This window comes from Manis javanica, chromosome 16, assembly GCF_040802235.1.
Source record: "Manis javanica isolate MJ-LG chromosome 16, MJ_LKY, whole genome shotgun sequence".
NCBI classification, from domain to species: domain Eukaryota; kingdom Metazoa; phylum Chordata; class Mammalia; order Pholidota; family Manidae; genus Manis; species Manis javanica.
Genome location: NC_133171.1, coordinates 49,278,379 through 49,295,009, shown reverse-complemented (window position 1 = coordinate 49,295,009; position 16,631 = coordinate 49,278,379). Strand labels below are relative to the sequence as shown.

The 16,631-nt window shown below is 45.3% G+C and overlaps 2 protein-coding genes and 1 long non-coding RNA gene across 12 annotated transcripts in view; 1 reads left to right on the top strand and 2 right to left on the bottom strand.

The window, feature by feature from the left end:
- Window positions 1-8,060: 8,060 nt before the first annotated feature.
- Window positions 8,061-13,557, bottom strand: TREML1 (triggering receptor expressed on myeloid cells like 1). 4 transcript variants are annotated; one of them, XM_037004809.2, is made up of 7 exons: window positions 12,645-13,557; window positions 12,346-12,449; window positions 12,117-12,228; window positions 9,995-10,127; window positions 9,525-9,610; window positions 8,960-9,012; window positions 8,061-8,603 (listed from the first exon to the last, which is right to left on the bottom strand). In XM_037004809.2, exons 1-7 carry the CDS (start codon window positions 12,769-12,771, stop codon window positions 8,301-8,303), a joined length of 918 nt encoding a protein of 305 aa, XP_036860704.1. In that variant the 5' UTR covers window positions 12,772-13,557; the 3' UTR covers window positions 8,061-8,300. The 4 variants fall into 4 exon arrangements, with proteins under 4 accessions (XP_036860704.1, XP_017508579.2, XP_073080267.1 ...); XM_017653090.3 differs by having other exon boundaries at window positions 12,117-12,449; XM_073224166.1 differs by having other exon boundaries at window positions 8,061-8,487; window positions 8,962-9,012; window positions 12,117-12,449.
- LOC108392699 (uncharacterized) overlaps window positions 12,276-16,631 on the top strand; it is a 5,330-nt gene continuing 974 nt past the window's right edge. Inside the window, exons 1-2 of the long non-coding RNA XR_005057709.2 lie at window positions 12,276-12,407; window positions 13,564-15,797. This is a non-coding gene — a long non-coding RNA (uncharacterized lncRNA). The remainder of the gene's footprint in view (window positions 12,408-13,563; window positions 15,798-16,631) is intronic.
- The window catches only part of TREM2 (triggering receptor expressed on myeloid cells 2), a 26,972-nt gene continuing 26,130 nt past the window's right edge, over window positions 15,790-16,631 (bottom strand). For all 7 annotated transcript variants that reach the window (XR_012126048.1, XM_073224167.1, XM_073224168.1 and 4 more), the window contains one exon: window positions 15,790-16,582. Coding sequence is in view for 6 of the 7 variants with exons in the window: in XM_073224167.1 (XP_073080268.1) it covers window positions 16,566-16,582 (17 nt within the window). In the remaining variant the exon portion in view is untranslated. The remainder of the gene's footprint in view (window positions 16,583-16,631) is intronic.

The window sequence follows — 16,631 nt, the reverse complement described above, 5'->3', positions numbered from 1 at the left end:
CTTCTGCCCCTCCATTCCTCTGTCTCTTACCCCCTCCGTCCTTTTCCTCCTCACTGACTGTCCCCTTGTCCTCCTCCTCCACTTCTTTAACTTTCTGAGAGGCAATACAGAGTAGTGGTCAAGAGCCAGGAGTCTGGAGCCAGACAGCCTGGGTTTAAATTCTAACTCTGCTACTTCATTAGCTGTGTTGCTTTTGGCCTACATTTATCTTTCCTGTGCTTCATATTCCTTTTCTGTAAATGAGGATAAAACAGAACAAAACATCATTGTGAAGATAAATAAATAATAAAACACAACAGTCCCTGGCACATAGTAAGCACTGAGTAAATGTTAGCTATTATTACCAATTTAATGTTCATATTAAATATGTCTACCACCTGATGAATGGATATATCCTTGCAAAATTATTCTATGTACATGCAAATAGTAGCATGTATTTACTGCACTCTCCTTTCCCACAAATGGTACCAACTAGACAGACTGTGTTGCTCCTTCCTTTTATTTTCTGCATTTATTTCCCTTTTGGCAATTTTTTAAATTGAGATAAAATTCACCCTTTTAAAAGGTGTACAATTCAGCAGCTTTTCATATATCACAAGGTTGTGTACTCTTCACCATTGTCTAATTCTAGAACATTTTTGTCACCCCAAAAAGGAGCTCTAGGTTCATTAACAGTCACTCCCCAGTCGTCCCTACCTCCAACCTTTAGTAACCAGGAATCTCTCTGTCTCTGTAGATTTGTGTATTCCAGACATTTCATATAAATGGAATATTATATGGCCTTTGTGTTTGGTTTCCTTCATTTAACATAACCTTTACAAGGTCCATCCATGTCGTAGCACCCCTTTTTATTGCTAAATAACATACCATTGTATGGATATGTGACATTTTGTTTATCCATCAGCTGGTGGACATTTGTATTGTTTCCACTTTTTGGCTATTATGAATGATGCTACTATAAATATTTGTGTACAAGTTTTTGTATGAACATATGTTTTCAGTTCTCTGGAGTATATACCTACGAATGGAATTGGGAGGTTATACACAAACCCTTATGTTTAACTTTTTAAGGAAGTGTTAAACTGTTCTCCAAAATTGCTGTATCATTTTACATTCCCACCAGTAATGTGTGAGGGCCCCAATTTTCCACATCCTCACTTGACACTTATTGTTTGACTTTTTTATCAGAGTCTTTCTAGTGGGTATGAAGTAGTATCTCATTATGGTATGGATTTGCATTTCCTTAGTGACAGATGATATCGAACTATTTTTTATGAGTTTATTAGCTACTTTTATATCTTCTTGGAGAAATGTCTATTCAAACCCCAGCCCACTTTTTATTGGGTTATTTGTCATTTTATTGTTGAGCTCAAAGGTTTTGTTTCTTTTTTTTTATTTACTATATTCTGTATATTATACCCTATCAGATTTGATTTACAAATATTTTCTCTTATCCTGTGAGTTGTATTTTCACTTTCATGATGGTATCATTTTGCAGCACAGACGTGTTTAGTTTTTGATCAAGTCCAATTTATCTTTTTTTTTTTTGGTTGCATGTACTTTAAGTGTCCTATCTTAGAAACCATTTGCTAATCTGGGACAACAAAGATTTATTCCTCTGTTTTCTTTTAAGAATTTAATAATTTTAGCTCTTATTTAGGTCTTTGATTCATTTTGAGTTAATTTCTGCAATAACGTGAGGTAAGTTTCCAAATTCATTCCTTGGCATGTAGACATCCACTTGTCTCAGCACCATTAGTTAAAAAGACTATTTTTTCCCCCATTTAAATGACTTGACACTTCTACTGAGGTATATAGTTTCATTAGATGTATGGGTTTATTTCTGAACACTCAATTCTGTTCTATTGATCTGTATGTCTATCCTTATGCCAGTAGACAAAGTCTTGACTATTGTAGCTTTGTAATAAGTTTTAAAATCAAGTCCTCCAACTTTACTATTCTTTTGCAAGGTTGTTTTGGCTACTTTGGGTCCCTTGCATTTCCATCTGACTTTAGGATCAGCTTGTCAGTTTTTACAAAACAGCTAAGATTTTGATTTGAATCTGTAAATCAATTTGAAAATTGCTATCTTAACAAGGAGTTTTCTGATCCATGAAGGTGACATATCTTTTCCATATATTTAGGTCTTTTTAAATTTCTTTCAATGATGTTTTGTGATTTTCAATGTACAAGTCTTACACTTCTTTTGTCAAATTATGGCTAAATATTTTATTGTTCTTGTTACTATTATAAATGGAATTGTTTTCTTAATTTCATTTTTGGATTGTCTATTGCTAGTATACAGAAATAAAACTGATTTTTGTACATTGATTTTGTAACTTAAAATTTTGCTGAACTCATTTATTAGCTCTAAGTGTTTTTGTGGATTACTTAGGATTTTCTACATACAAGACCATGTCATTTGTAAATAGAGATCATTTTACTTCTTCCTTTCCAGTCTGGATGTTTTCTGTTTCTTTTTCCTGCCTAATGCAGGTGCTAGAACCTAAAGTGACATGTTGGATAAAAGTGGCAACGGTGGACGTCCTTGTACTGTTCTCAGTCTTAGGGGGAAAGCTTTTAGATTTTCACCTTTAAGTATGATGTTAGCTGTGAATTTCTTGGTAGATGCCTTTTATTAGGTTGAGGAAATTCCCTGCTATTCCTAGTTTGTTGATTGTTTTTATCATGGTAGGATGTTGATTTTGACAAATTTCTGTCATATGTTGAAATTATCATGCGATTTTGGCCCTTTTTTCAATTAATATGGTGTATCATTGATTTTCACTTATGGAACCAACCTTGCATTCCTGGCATAAACTCCACTTTGTCATGGTATCTTTTCTATTTGTTGCTGGGTCCTAGTTGTTAGTGTTTTGTTTGGATTTTGTATCCTCTTTCATAAGGGATGTTGGTCTATAGTTTTCTTGTGATCTTTTTGTCTGGTTTTTGCATCAGTGTAAAACTGGCCTCATAGAATGAGTTGGAAAGGACTCCTTCCTCTTCTGTTTTTTGGAAGAATTTGTGAAAAATTGGTTTTTAAAATTCTTTCAGTGTTTGGCAGAATTCACCAGTGAAGCCATCTGGACTTGGAATTCTCTTTGTGGGAACTTTTCTTTTTATTATTTAAACTTTTTTATTTTTTATAAATCTATTCAGGTTTTCTGTTTCTTCTTGGGTCAATTTCAGTAGTTTGTATCTTTCTAGGAATTTGTCTATTTCATCTGTATTATCTAATTTGTGTGTACACAACTGTTCACAGTATTCCTTATAATATCCTTTTTATCTCATAAGGTCAGTAGTTCTCCCTCCGTTTTCATTCCTGATTTAGTAATTTGAGTCTTCTCTCTGTTTCTTGGCCATTCTGGCTAACGTTTGTCAATTTTGTTGATCTTTCCAAAGAACCAACTCTTGGTTTTGTTGAAATTGTTTTCTGTTATTTTTCTGTTCTCTATATCATTCATTTCTGCTCTAATCTTTTTTATTTACTTCCTTCTGCTTGCTTTGGGTTTAGTATGCTCTTCTGTTTCTAGTTTCTTCAGGTAGAAGGTTAACTTATTGATGTGAGACTAGTTTCTTTCTTAATATAGCTTTGTTTATAGCTATAGTTTAATATAGGTGTTTATAGCTATAAATTTCCCTCTAAACACTGATTTTGCCAAATTCCCTGAGTTTCGGTATGTCATGGTTTTGTATATTCATTCATCCCAAAGTATTTCTAATTTCTCTTGTGATTTCTTCTTTGAGCCATTTGTTATTTAGGAGTATATTGTTTACTTTCCTTATATTTGCAAGTTTCCAAAGTTTACTTCTGTTACTGACTTCTAGTTTCATTCCACTATGGCCAGAGTATGATGTCAATCCTCTTAAACTCTTTTTGAAACAATTTAAAGACTTGTTTATGGTCAAACATAGTCTATTCTGGAGAATGTTGCATGTACACTTGGAAAAATGTGTATTATGCTGTTGGGTGCAATGTTCTACAGAGGTCTATTTGGTCTAGTGGGTTTGTAGTGTTGTTCATGTCTACTATTTCCTTGCTAATCTTCTATCAACTTCTATCCATTATTAAAAGTGGAATATTGAAGTCTACAACTGTTATTGTTTGTTTCTCCCTTTGTCAGTTTTTGCTTTGTATATTTTGAAACTCTGTCTTTATGTACCTGTATCTTTAATAATTATAGCTTCTTGAAGATCAACTCTTTTATCATTATAACATGTACTTATTTTGTCTCTAGTAACAATTTTTGCCTCAAAATCTATTTTTTTGATATTAGTATAACCAGTCCAGCTCTTTTTAGCTAGTTTGTATGATATATGTTTTTCTATCCTTTTACTTTCTACATACTTGTTTTTTTTATTAAAATGTTGTTGGTATATAATCTTATGTTGGTTACTTGTGTTTTTTAATCTAAAGTTTGTCTCCTATAGGCAGCATGTAGTTGGATCTGTGTTTATTAATCCATTCTGCCAATCTCTTCCTTTTAATTGGAATGTTCAATATGTTTACATTCAGTATACTTACCGATAAGGTAGGATTTATGTCCACCATCTTATTTGTTTTCTACTTGTCTTATGTCTTTTAAACCTCTATTCCTCCACTGTCTTTTGTTATATCAAATAATTTAAATTTAAATTTAATTTTAATTCCCTTTTACTATATAATTTAGGGTTGTTTTCTCACTGAAAGAATTACAATTAGCATTTTACTTTAAAACAATCTAGTTCAGATTAATACCAACTTAATTTCAGTAATATACAAAAACTTTGCTCTTAATAGCTCCATTCCCTCCTCCTTCCTTCATATTACTATTGTCATAAAATTTACATCCTTATAAATGGTGTGTCCATCAACACAGATGTATCAGTATGGCTTTTGAAGTTGTCTTTTAAATCAGTAAGACGGGAGGAAAGTCTTTTTTTTTTAAAGTAAACACTCCATGTATTGATGCAAGCCATTGGTTAATTTCTGAAGTTCTGAAAGTTACTCCTATTTTTGCCGGTTATTTTTGTGTGTTTATGGAGAAGATAATCTTCAGAGTTCTTTATCTTCTTTTAAATTACTCTCAGTGTACTTTTAATTTGCATTTCCCTTACATGAAGTTAATCATCTTTACTGTGTTTATTATTTCCTTTTGTGGGAGCTATATGTATATATTCTGTGACAATATTAAGTTATTTGTTTTCCAATTGAATTTGTAGGAGTTAGGTAAATAAGCCGTATGTCTTTGTATGAGTTCCAAAATTGTTCCTCACTTGGTATTGTCTTTGGTTATGATACCCTTGTCACAGAGAAAAAGGTGTTGGTCTGTTCTTATTTTAATGTGTCAGTTTTAACATATCTGTGAATTCTTTTATGGCTCCTGAGTTGTATGTATTACATCAACAAGCTTCTTCCACTCTAAGATTATTTAACTTACCCAATGGCCTTCAAGTATTTTTTTAAATCGAACTTATCAAAATAAAATTTGCATATAAGAAAGCACACCTATTTTAATGATAGGTTTCACAAATGTTTACACACATGTAACCACTTTGCAGCCATGACAGAGAACAGTTCAGTCACCTCACAAGTTCCTTCAGGCCCTTTTACAGTCATTCCCACTCCACGACCACCAGCACAAAAGTCTTTTTTTTCACTGTTTTTATACCTATGGTTATTTCCCCCGTGTCATTTCTTATTCCATCCTTCTTCATGAGTCAGCTAGCTAATCGACACTTTGTCTCTTTTATTTCATTTTGTTTCAAGGAATAAATTATGTATTAGTTATATCATTTTCCCCTTTAAAATTAACTAGCTATTTGAGTAAGATGCTTAATTCTCATTGTGAAAAGCTGGATTAAGGGTTGTAAGTTTGTTAAGGGTTGTAATTGATTCTGAAAGTTCTGATATGGACCCGTGTCACCTGCGTTTTCTGTGCTCTGTTTTCATGTTTCTTACGATAAAACTTAGAAGATCAGTATTTTCACCTTAGAAGTTACTTTTATATCTATGACTCTGGTTGGTATTTAGATTTCCTACCACGAGCAATAACAGAATTAATAAATTTCTTCTTCCTCCTTACCTGTTCACTCCCAGTCAATTGATTACTGAGTATTTTCCTTTATATTGTTCAGTATACTTTTACTCCTGTCAAGTTCTAAAAAGTTCAGAATACATTCAGACCAGGGTAAGTTTTTCCCAGAGGGGCTCTTCTTAGACTATACTCTACCCTTCCCCCACAGCCTCCTACAGGCTGCCATCTCCCCACCAGGCCAGCCCAGTCATCCTAGCTAAGGAAAATGAGGCTTAGTTGATTGGCAGGCTGCTGCTGCGTCCACAACAAACATAAGTAAGTTTAGATTGTCACAGGCTGAAACTATCACAGGAAGCTCAGAACATCCTGCCAGCGTTCTCTGAAAATAGCATCACTCGGCTAACCAGCGAGAGCCCAGAGCAGAGCTCCTGCCGGTCCCTTCTCCTCAGGTGTCTTGACCAAACTTAGGGCCCCCCGCATGGTGAAAAACCTCTTTATGCCTACCTCTGTGTGTTTGTAAGAAGACTGGGTTCCTCCTCCTACACTGCTGGTGGGAATGTAAACTAGTTCAACCATTGTGGAAAGCAGTATGGAGGTTTCTCAAAAAACTAAAAATAGAAATACCATTTGACCCAGGAATTCCACTCCTAGGAATTTACCCTAAGAATGCAGCAGCCCAGTTTGAAAAAGACATATGCACCCCTATGTTTATTGCAGCACTATTTACAATAGCCAAGAAATAGAAGCAACCTAAGTGTCCATCAGTAGATGAATGGATAAAGAAGGTGTGGTACATATACACAATGGAGTATTGTTCAGCTATAAGAAGAAAACAAATCCTACCATTTGCTACAAAGTGGATGGAGCTAGAGGGTATTATGCTCAGTGAAATAAGCCAGGTGGAGAGAGACAAGTATCAAATGATTTCACTCATCTGTGGAGTATAAGAACAAAGAAAAACCTGAAGGAACAAAACAGCAGCAGACTCACAGAACCCAAGAATGGACCAACAGTTACTAATGGGAAAGGGACTGGGGAGGATGGGTGAGAAGGGAGCGATAAGGGGTAAAACCGGGCATTACAATTAGCACACATACTATAGCAGGCAGGTAGAGGGGAAGGCAGTATATACAGAGAGGATAAGTAATGATTCTATAGCATCTGACTACGCTGATGGACAGTGACTGTAATGGGTTATGTGGGGGGGACTTGATAATGGGGGGAGTCTAGTAACCATAATGTTGTTCAAGTAATTATACATTAACGGTATCAAAATTAAAAAAAAAAAAGAAGACTGGGTTCCTGAGCAACCTCATCCTCTTCCCTTGAGTCTCTCTTCTCAATAGAGACAAATATTTTCAAATTGAGTAATTCCAGAAGAAATCCTGGCAGAAACCTTAGACACCCACCCACCCCAGCCTGGACTGGCCTTCATTTACACACAGCCATGGCCACAGCCTGTTCATTCATTCCCCTTTCCCCCACCCCATACCTTTTCTCCCTGGGCTCCTCCCAGGGTTTAGGCCAAAGGGAACAGTGCCACCAGAGGGCCACCCACGTGAGAGGACCTGCTGTGGTAAACTTATGCCTACAAAGGTCATTTGCTTCCTGGATCTTGGTATCTGTTTCACTTTCTGACCTTAGACCTATTTCTCTTCAGCCCCATCTCACACCCGTGTGTCCTGAGTCTCCTTGAACTAGTCATTATCCCCCTCCTCCCATCTTATGTTGGTACATCATTAGAGGTCATTTGTTTACAGAGTACAGAGCAGAAAACAGAAGATTGCCTCGACTTAAGCAAATGAATCTGTGTGTCAGTTATTGTAAGAAAGGCAGGCAATGCTTTTGAAGAAGACTTCTTGGTGCCCCTTGACTCAACTGCACTGCAGTATTCAGACCAGGGAATTAAACCACTTTCCCCTGGCAGGACAGGCATGGGATCACACAGCACGAGCTCTGGACCAGAGTCTGTTCAGTTCACAGGCTATGTAATAGCCAAATTTGGGCCCTTTCCTTGCCCCTCAACCATCAAGAGCTTACATATTATCACTTAGAGTTTATTTAGCCCAGTGGTGTAACATCAGAAGGACCAGCAGGGGGCTTCCCAAGACACCTTAATCATATTCAGGGATCATCTTCCAGGTCAGAAAAGTCAAGACATAAGGCATTATATTAGATCCTAAAGGATCTAGTGGCTCTGATATCCAAGGACCCAGGGCCTGGGCCAGCTGGATGCACAGCACCTGGGCTGTCCTGTGAGTGTGTGGTGCCGCCGTGAGCAGCTTAGCTGGGGGGCGTCTGGCTATCAGATGAATCCTGGGCTGGCTCACAGGAGGCCCCTCCACCCTTGTCCCCTCCAGGGAAGGTGTCTGTCATGGGCCTGGAGCAGAGGACCTTAGGAGGCAGAGGGGGTGATGAAGATGGAGGCGGGGGTGGGGGGTTCCCTGATGGGGGATCAAGAGGTAGGCCAGTATAGGTGGTATTGTCGAAGGAAGGTGGTGAGTCGAGCCTAACATACTGTATGTCCGATGGGAAATGAGCAGCCACTTCCGAGTCCCTGACGTGGTGCACCACCGAGGAGGGCACCTGCAACAAAAGCAGGAAAGTGAGGCAGAGAGCAAATGCCTCCCTCAGCCCCAGTTCCCCTGCTGGGAGGCCTTGGGCCATACCAGCTCTGTCTCGAATCCTGAGTATGTCAGTGGGCAAGAAGACTTCACTCTGAAGATTTTCTAGGCCCAAATTCCTTCCTAAATCTGGGACAGTGGGATACCAAGGTGGGAAAGGGGGAGTCTATTGGTGCGAAGCTCACAGCGTCTGGGCAGAGGGTCTGGACCCTGACTGGGTCCTGGTCCTTTCTCCACCCCATCATCAAGGGACCCCTCAGTGAGCCCGGCAGATAGAGGGGCTGGGGAATTTGGCTGCGGGCCTGAAAGGCCTCTTACCATGCCTGAAACTCCACTGCTCTGAAGGGAGCTGCAGACACCAGGCCTGTTCCCTACAGGACAAAGAAGGTGAGTACAGTCCGCTCCCTGCGCTGGCTCAAAGCCCATCCTCACACCCCCTTCAGAAATCTCTGAAACCTCTTTCCTTGCCCAGACTCACCTTCCCCACCCCAACCTGCAAATCCTTCCCCCTTGACCTCTGAAGCGCCCCCCTCGGCCTGCCCTGTGTCTCCCCACCCACTTCCGCTTCCATAGAGCTCCCCCAGCAGACCTCAGCCCTCAGCCTGTCCCTGGGACCCCTTCTGCCTGCCTTCTCCAGTCATCTGTCCCCAGTACCACTGTCCTACCCTTTCCAGCTCCTGCCTTCCCCGGAGCCAGCTCCCACGGACTCTCCTTCCTCCTCTCCACCCCTCAGCCATGGGAACTTTAGGGTCCGGAGGGCTTAGCAAACTCCAGACAAGCCCATCTTTTGGGGAAGCAGACCTGGATCCCCAGCCCCATCTGCACAACTGGCTGGTACAGGACCATGGGGCCAGGCTGGGGTAGGCAGGTCACCTGTACCTACCTTTCCTTTTGACCATCACAGCAAACAGCACCACAGCCACCACCAGCAGGCCCAGCAGGACCACAGTGCCCCAGATCAAGGGGATGCTGAGGGACACAAGGGGACAGGCAAGCTTAGTCCTGAACCTGGAGGGGAGCTGCTCGCCAGGAATCCTGGAGCAGTGGCAGAGGGTGCGCTTCTTGGTGAGCCATGGTTAGGAGGAGATCCTTGGGATGGAATGAGGGGGCCAGACTGAGGCAGACAGAGAGGACGTGCTGGCAGGGGACCCTGGCCGGAGACCTACCAGGATGAAGGAACCATTGCTGAGCCGGGAGGGAGAGGTGCATCTGTCTGTCTACCTGCCTGATCAGAAGTTCCCCAGGGGTGGAAAGAATCCTAAGGTTTCCCTTTGACTTCGTCTAGGGATCAACACAGCCTTATCTTCACCACCACCCTTTTCCCAACCACCCAGACATAGTTCTAGTCAATACCTCTTCTCATCCCATCTGGGTTCCAGAGGGCTGGCACTGCCCACGGGGTCCATGAAGGGGCTGTCAGCCAGACTCCCAACCTTATGGGTCTTCTCTTTCTCCTCTTCCTCTTCCTCCTCTTTCAGGCCAGAAGCTGAGTCAGAAGGAAATGTTTAATGAGCACATACCCATTGTGGGCAGGGTTCAAGGGTTCAAGGGCCTGTTGAGATCTGAGGCGCTTGGCGAGCCGAGGAAAGAGAGCTCTGGAATTAGAAATACAAAGAAGGGGAGGCCTGGGATACTCCTTAGGGGCCTCTCATTCTGGAGGGCATGGCGCTCCATGTCTTCACCTGGCTGTGAATGTGCCCACTCCCCCCAGCTCCCAGCCCTGCGCCCTGCTTTTCCTCTCCTTCACCTGCTGCCCCCATACCCCTCTCATTTCATCAGGCTGCTCAGACCATGCAGATCACCCACTGGTAAGCTGTGCCCACCTCCTTACACCATCCCAGAGTAGCTTTCTCCACTCTCATCCTCGGTGGCCACCGTGCTCCTAGCTCTCATCAGTTAGTCTTTAGCAGGGCCTCAGCACAACCTGCTAGACCTTTCCACACGTCTGCAACCGTGTGACCCCTGCAGGCTGCTTGAGCCCCACCTCAAGCTCTTCCCTTAAAGTCTAAGGGACTGTAGGGTCAGCCCAGATGTGACAATGCCAACTGACCCTTGCAGAGGAGCATTGCTCAGACCCCAAGACTTGGCTTTGTGACAAGGCTTCTGTCACCTCTATAAAACATGCTCAACTCCTGGCTGTGGGACTCAGGGTTGGTTTCTCTGGGCCTGAGGATCTGCCCTGGGGGCCTGGCCAATCTTTCTAGAGCCTCTAGGAGGGGGTCTTGCCATGTTCTTAGAGAGTCCCCATTCCTGCTCTCCATGTGCCACACCAGGACCTAGAGAGGCAGCGGCCCCAGTCTTGCTGCGTCATGTCCTGCCCTCCTGGTGCAGTTTCAGCCACCCACCTCCTCCCAGATACCACGCTCCACCTGGCTGCTGAACACCCATCTTCTACAGCCGTCAGGGTCCCCTGCCCCTGCCCCTACCCCATTGCAGGCGCCCATCTCCCTGTCCCCTCTTCCCAGGGCATCTCGTCTTGAGTTGCTCGACCGTGTAGTGTCAAGGAAGAAGGGCAAACAATGACCAGGCTCAACAGGAGTCTATTTATAATATAGAATAATAATCATGGACTTGAGATGAGAGGAATTCTAATGATAACTTAGTCCATCCTCATAATTAACAGATGGGGAAAAACACCTTTCTTAATTTCATTATTTGGGGACTGGGCACAGATTACCTGAAAAAGGAAACCTGAAAACAAAAACTGTCAGCATGCCTGAGAGAAAGGTAGTAGTGGTCTCTGCGTCAGCAGGGAGCTGGCCGCTTTCTCTCCAGAACATTTTTTAATGGGAACATCCTATTTTTCTGGAAAAAAATTATCTTTAATACTTTAAAACTTCCTTTTAATAAATGCCTGGACATCAGAAAGTTGTAGGCTGTGACAAACTGTAAAAATAAAGTCCTTTCTATACTGAAAATAAGGTTGAGAATATTGGCTGAACTGTTAATGACACTTTTTCCGTTTGAAAAACTGAGTAAGTTTAAGTAATTCAGGCATTGAAGGGATCCTGCCTATAGGTGAGGCATATACTAGATGCTCAGTGAAGACATAAAATTAAATAAAATACACATTCAGTAATTTTACGTGGTCAAACCCATTATTCCTGAAAGATGTAAAAAGTTAATTCCAGTTGACACGGCTGAATTAAAACTTTGTTTAAAGTATTTCTAAGGGAAAAAAATAGCATCAGATATGTTGAGAATGTTGGATGCGGAGGTCAAGGCCATGGGCAGGGCAGGAGGCCTTCCTGTGGGGACACCGACTTGGTGTGGAAGGTGGGAGGGGACAGTTGTTGGGCGGTTTATCTCAGACTTCTCACCCAGTCTGGTTTCCGCTCCCTGCAGAGCTGTCAAAAGGATCTCTCCTCCCAGTGCCTCCCCACAAGGCCCCTCTCCCAACCCCCAGGGCCCCAGGAGCAGCAGGTGGAGGCGGGGAGGGCAGGTCAGACGCAGTGGCAGGCCTAGGATAGCTCACCTGGAGGGAACACGTCCAGAGCTACTCTGTGCACCGTCAGGGGCCCTGCGGACCCCTCCACCACGCAGCCGTACTCCCCGGAGTCCTCCTCCCGCAGGCCGATCATCTCCACCTGGAGCAGGCCACCCCCCAAGTCGGTGAGGAACATGCGCCCGTCCCCTGGGGCTCCGCGATCCACAGCAGAGGACACCAAGGGCTGGCACCCCTCCGGCAGGAAGCGGCACCACACCTTCGGAGCCCTGATGTCCTGGAGCCGGTAGTGGCACTGCACCAGGATGGCGCCCCCCACAGGTGCCTGCAGCGCCTCGGGGAGGCTGGTGGCCGAGCCCTGTCCTGGGGGAGGGAAGGTGGTGGGAGTGCGGGCCGTGAGTGCGGGCACCTCCCGGTCCACCCACTGGCACAGGGGCACAGGGACCTGGAGGTCCACCTTCTGGGCCCTACACACCTTACTGTTGCAATGATAACGCCAGTTATGCCAGGGCCTGGTGGAGTGCATGGGGCCCAGGGTGCAGCTCCTTCTGACCTTACCTGCTAGTCCCAGGAACAGCAGCAGGAGCAGGTTGGGGCCCATGGCTGGGCAGGGAGACACAGCTCTGCAGCCTGCCTGGGCACTGACGGTATTCCCTGGGGGCAGGAAACATCTGCCTCCAAGCATCACGTGGGGCTCTCGGTGACCTCGGGGTGGGAGGCAGGCACTGGTGGGCCCCACTGCGGGTGGGGATAAGGCCGAGGAAAGCACAGAAGCCTGGGGGCCTGGGACCCCGCTGAGAAGGAGGTAGGAGGAGGATCAATAGGGAAAGAGGGAAGAGGATCTTCAGGGCCCTCCCAACACAGAATCCGAGGATGCAGGGCTGCAGAGGAGGAAGGCAAAAGGCTTTTCTGATTCCAAAACTGGGAGTGCCCCCACCCGAGCTCCCTCCTCGGCTGTACAACCTCACAGCAGGAAGCCCCACCCTGACAGGGTGCCCTGGACCCCTTCTGCCTTCATTTATTGTGCTGGGTGCCCTCCAGACCCTTTCAGTGTGGACTCGGTTTCCTCAGTTCTGGGAATTGTATTACTCTTCCATAATTATTTTTCCATTTTCTTTTTCTCGCCTCTTTTTTTTTCCCTCGGAACTCCTTAATTAGTTGTTCACTGAACCTCATGTATTCATCTTGTTTTCTTTTCTCTCTTTTTCCATCTTTCTGCCCACTTTGTTCTGATTTCTAGAAGATAGCCTCATCTTTTTCTTCCATCCCTTCTATTATCATCTTTTGAATTTTTATTCCTTAGTGTTTCTAATTTACAAGATTTATTAGTTTCCAAGCATTTCTTATTTATAGCATATTATTTTTGTTCAGGAATGCACTACCCTCTCTGTTGGGAGACAATTCTCTGCGCCTGTTTTCACATTCCTGCAGGGGCTGGGCCTTCTGAGCAAAGGGCACTGACCAAGCTTTGTTCCAGGGTGACTGAGGAGCAAACACGCCTTGGAAGCCGAAGACAGTGTATCAGCTCCAGAGAGACTTGCTTTCATCCTTCCCCTCTCTCCCTGGAGATCTGCTTACCTTCTGGAGTGAAGCTCTCTCTCTCCCCGGAGAAGAAGGGCCAATGTGCCAGATGCTGTATATAAGCTCCCAGTCTCATAATTTGGGTTCCTCTCCCATGACACAAACCCACTGCCTGTACAGGAAACATCTGGCCCTCATTCATGTCACCCTGTGCAGACTTGGGGTTGGGAGATCCTGCAGAGAATGTAAGTAATAAAGGTCCTGCCCTGGATCACCAGGGGGCATCCGTGCTCAGACCACCAGAGCCGGCAGTGGGTGACTGGGCGGGGGGGGGCACTGCCCTGGGCTGGGCAGTCACACCTAGAAAGGGGGCTAGAGAAACCACCCTCCCTCCAGCCGCTCCCTCCTTTCTCTCCTTCCCTCTCTCTGCCTCCCCCCTTCCTTCAGGAGCAGGGAGTTGAGCTGGGAAACTGGGAGCAGGAGCCAGAGAGAGCCGGAAAATGTGTTAGGCTGAACCTAGTGGAAGTGGAAAAGGGGTGACCGGCTATCCCTGTTTGCCTGGGACTGAGGGTTTTCCCAGGACATGGGACTTTCAGTACTAACACTGGCAAAGTCTGGGGCAAACCAGACAGATGGGTCACCCTAGCAGGTGATGTGGAAGGACCGATATCTGTCCTGCCAATATGTGTCAGGCTTTCTTTGATTCCCTTACAACAAAATTATTTACAGACTCATAGCCACATGGGAGTGTTGTGTGACAGAGAGACCTGTCCTCAGTTAGGTAACTGAGTGCCTGAAATGGAACAGTCTACTGCTGGATGCCAGGACAGAGGTGCCCAGGCAGGACGCTGGCCTCTAGGGAGGTGTCGCATCCCTTTGTGCTGAAGCCGGGGATAATCCAGGACCTATGATGTGACAGGCATCTAGCCAAAGCCTTTCATTAATGGTGTTTCATTCAACCTCATGAAAACCCAGCAAAGCAGGGATGTTTTGTTTTTTAATAGGTGGGGATTCTGAGGAGCAGAGAAATGAAGGAGCTTGCTTACGGTTTCATAGGAAAAGCTGAAGTTTGCAACCGAATTATCAGACCCCCTTTTTAGTCCAGTGTGTGCCCCAGAGTCCAAGGGCAGGAGATCCCAATGGCAATCCAAACCCCGAGGTGGATGTCCCCAACGTAGCAGACCAGGAAAGAGAAAGGGCAAGCTCCCGAGAGCAGGAAGGCCGCAGCCTTGCCGGAGCTGCCTCCTCCCCTACCATCTCATCAGCATCGGTGCCCTGAGGGGGCACCAGGGAGGCAGAGGCGGAGCTGGCTCTGGCCTGGATCCTAGGCTAGGGCCAAGGTCCATGCGAAGGAGACCAGGGCCGGGAAGCGCTGAAAGCATCACGTGCTGCTGAGTCAGGGGGCCGGGGAAAGAGGTTGGGCCGGAACACACTCCAGGCAGCAGCCCAGGGATGGGGTGGGGCAGTGCTGCGGCAGGCCTGGGGCCCAATGATGTGTCCCTGCGGCTGGGACACAAGGGCAGCACTGGGGGTCCCTTCTGGGCACCCATGCCCACATTAGGGGACAAAGCAGCCACATGTGGCCTTGGCTAGAGGGTTTCCTGCACTTCCACCTTCCTGAGATGCAGGAGAGACAGCTGGAGGATGTGGTCGCCTTGTTTCCCCATCTTCCAGGTGGCACACCTGGGGAAGTCTTCCGCCAGGTCCCCCTCACTCTTGGACGGGTATGTATGTGTATTGAAGAGAGAGATGAGGTTCCCTGGGCTGCCCTGGCTGTTCCATCTTCCCAGAATACTCTGCCCCCGGAGAGCCTCATGATTCGCTTCCTTGACCCCTCCAAGTGCTTCTCAAATGGGACCTCCTGACCCTCCTTTACAGTCACATCATGCCCTGTCCCTTCTGTGTTCCTGAGGCCCCCAACCCTGCTTCATTTTAATTTTTCCTCAGCAGTTTTGCCTTTTCACACACCATCTGGTTGTCGCCCTTCTCCGCCCTTTACAACTTGGCTCTCCATTGGGCACAAATCTTTGCCTGTTTATTTTACTGCTGTGCCTCTAATGCCCAGAACAGTACCTTGCACAGAAAATACCTGTTGAATAATCAATGACTGAAGGAGCAGGAGGGAGCTAGAGGGAAGGACACCTTGAACACCAAGCAAAATTTGGATTTCCAGGCTCTGCCAGAGACTGGGTAAATCCTTTCCCTTCTGAGCCTCAGTTTCCCCTCTGTACAACGAGGATCGTGGTTCAGTAGTTCCAGCTCTGGAATGCTGCAGTCTACATTCAACTCTTGTCATTTCTTTGGTGGGGGAGCAACAGGATAAAGGCTAAGCTCTCAGGAAACAAAGGATGAACCAGGGAATCAGATGGGCTCGTGCAGGGAGAGGTGGAGGGGGGGAGCCAGCAGTGATCCCAAGGAACTGACTGACGGACAGGAGACAAGAAGAGGAGAGGAAGACTGGACATGGGAAAAATTCCAGAGGAAAAGGCAGGATTTGGTCATTGAATCTGGAGAAGAAAGAGTGGCTGGTTGGGAGTCTGTGGCAATGGAAGTGGTAGGCTAGGACACCAGCACCAAGGAGCCAGACCTTTCATGTTTGCTTCAACCAAATTCATTCTCCTAGTCCTGTAGCAAAAGAGAAGACTTTCATGAAGCCCAAAACCATCCAGTTAAACATGAAGTCTTGGATTTATTTGCAAGAGTGTTCAATGTCCAATGTTCAGAAGTCCAATGACAAATGTCCTCCCCATCTCCCAGGCACACATGCACATGCACATGCACATGCACACACATACACCTCCTTCCAAGGGTCAGGGGAAGCAGGGTACAGGCAAAGTGGCCTTTTGCCAAAGCACAAGCAGGAGTCTTGGTGGCTGAGGCAGGTGTGCAGGCTGTGGGGGGCTGGAGGGGGCTCTGCAGATCTCTGCCACCTCTCCTCCTGGGCAGGGTCCTCTGCTCTCATGTTTCTCTCCGCCCTGCAATAGACCACATTCTCACACGGCCCTCTCAGCCTCACCTTGCCAT

What these genes read in the sequence shown, in the direction of transcription:
- TREML1 (XM_017653090.3), bottom strand. Translation starts at nt 12,771, where the DNA reads ATGCTTGGAGGCAGATGTTTCCTGCCCCCAGGGAATACCGTCAGTGCC. An exon ending in GCTGTTCCTGGGACTAGCAG is followed by an intron (nt 12,450 to 12,644) that starts GTAAGGTCAGAA and finishes TCCCTCCCCCAG; the next exon opens with GACAGGGCTCGGCCACCAGC. An exon ending in TGTGATGGTCAAAAGGAAAG is followed by an intron (nt 9,013 to 9,524) that starts GTAGGTACAGGT and finishes TTTGTCCTGTAG; the next exon opens with GGAACAGGCCTGGTGTCTGC.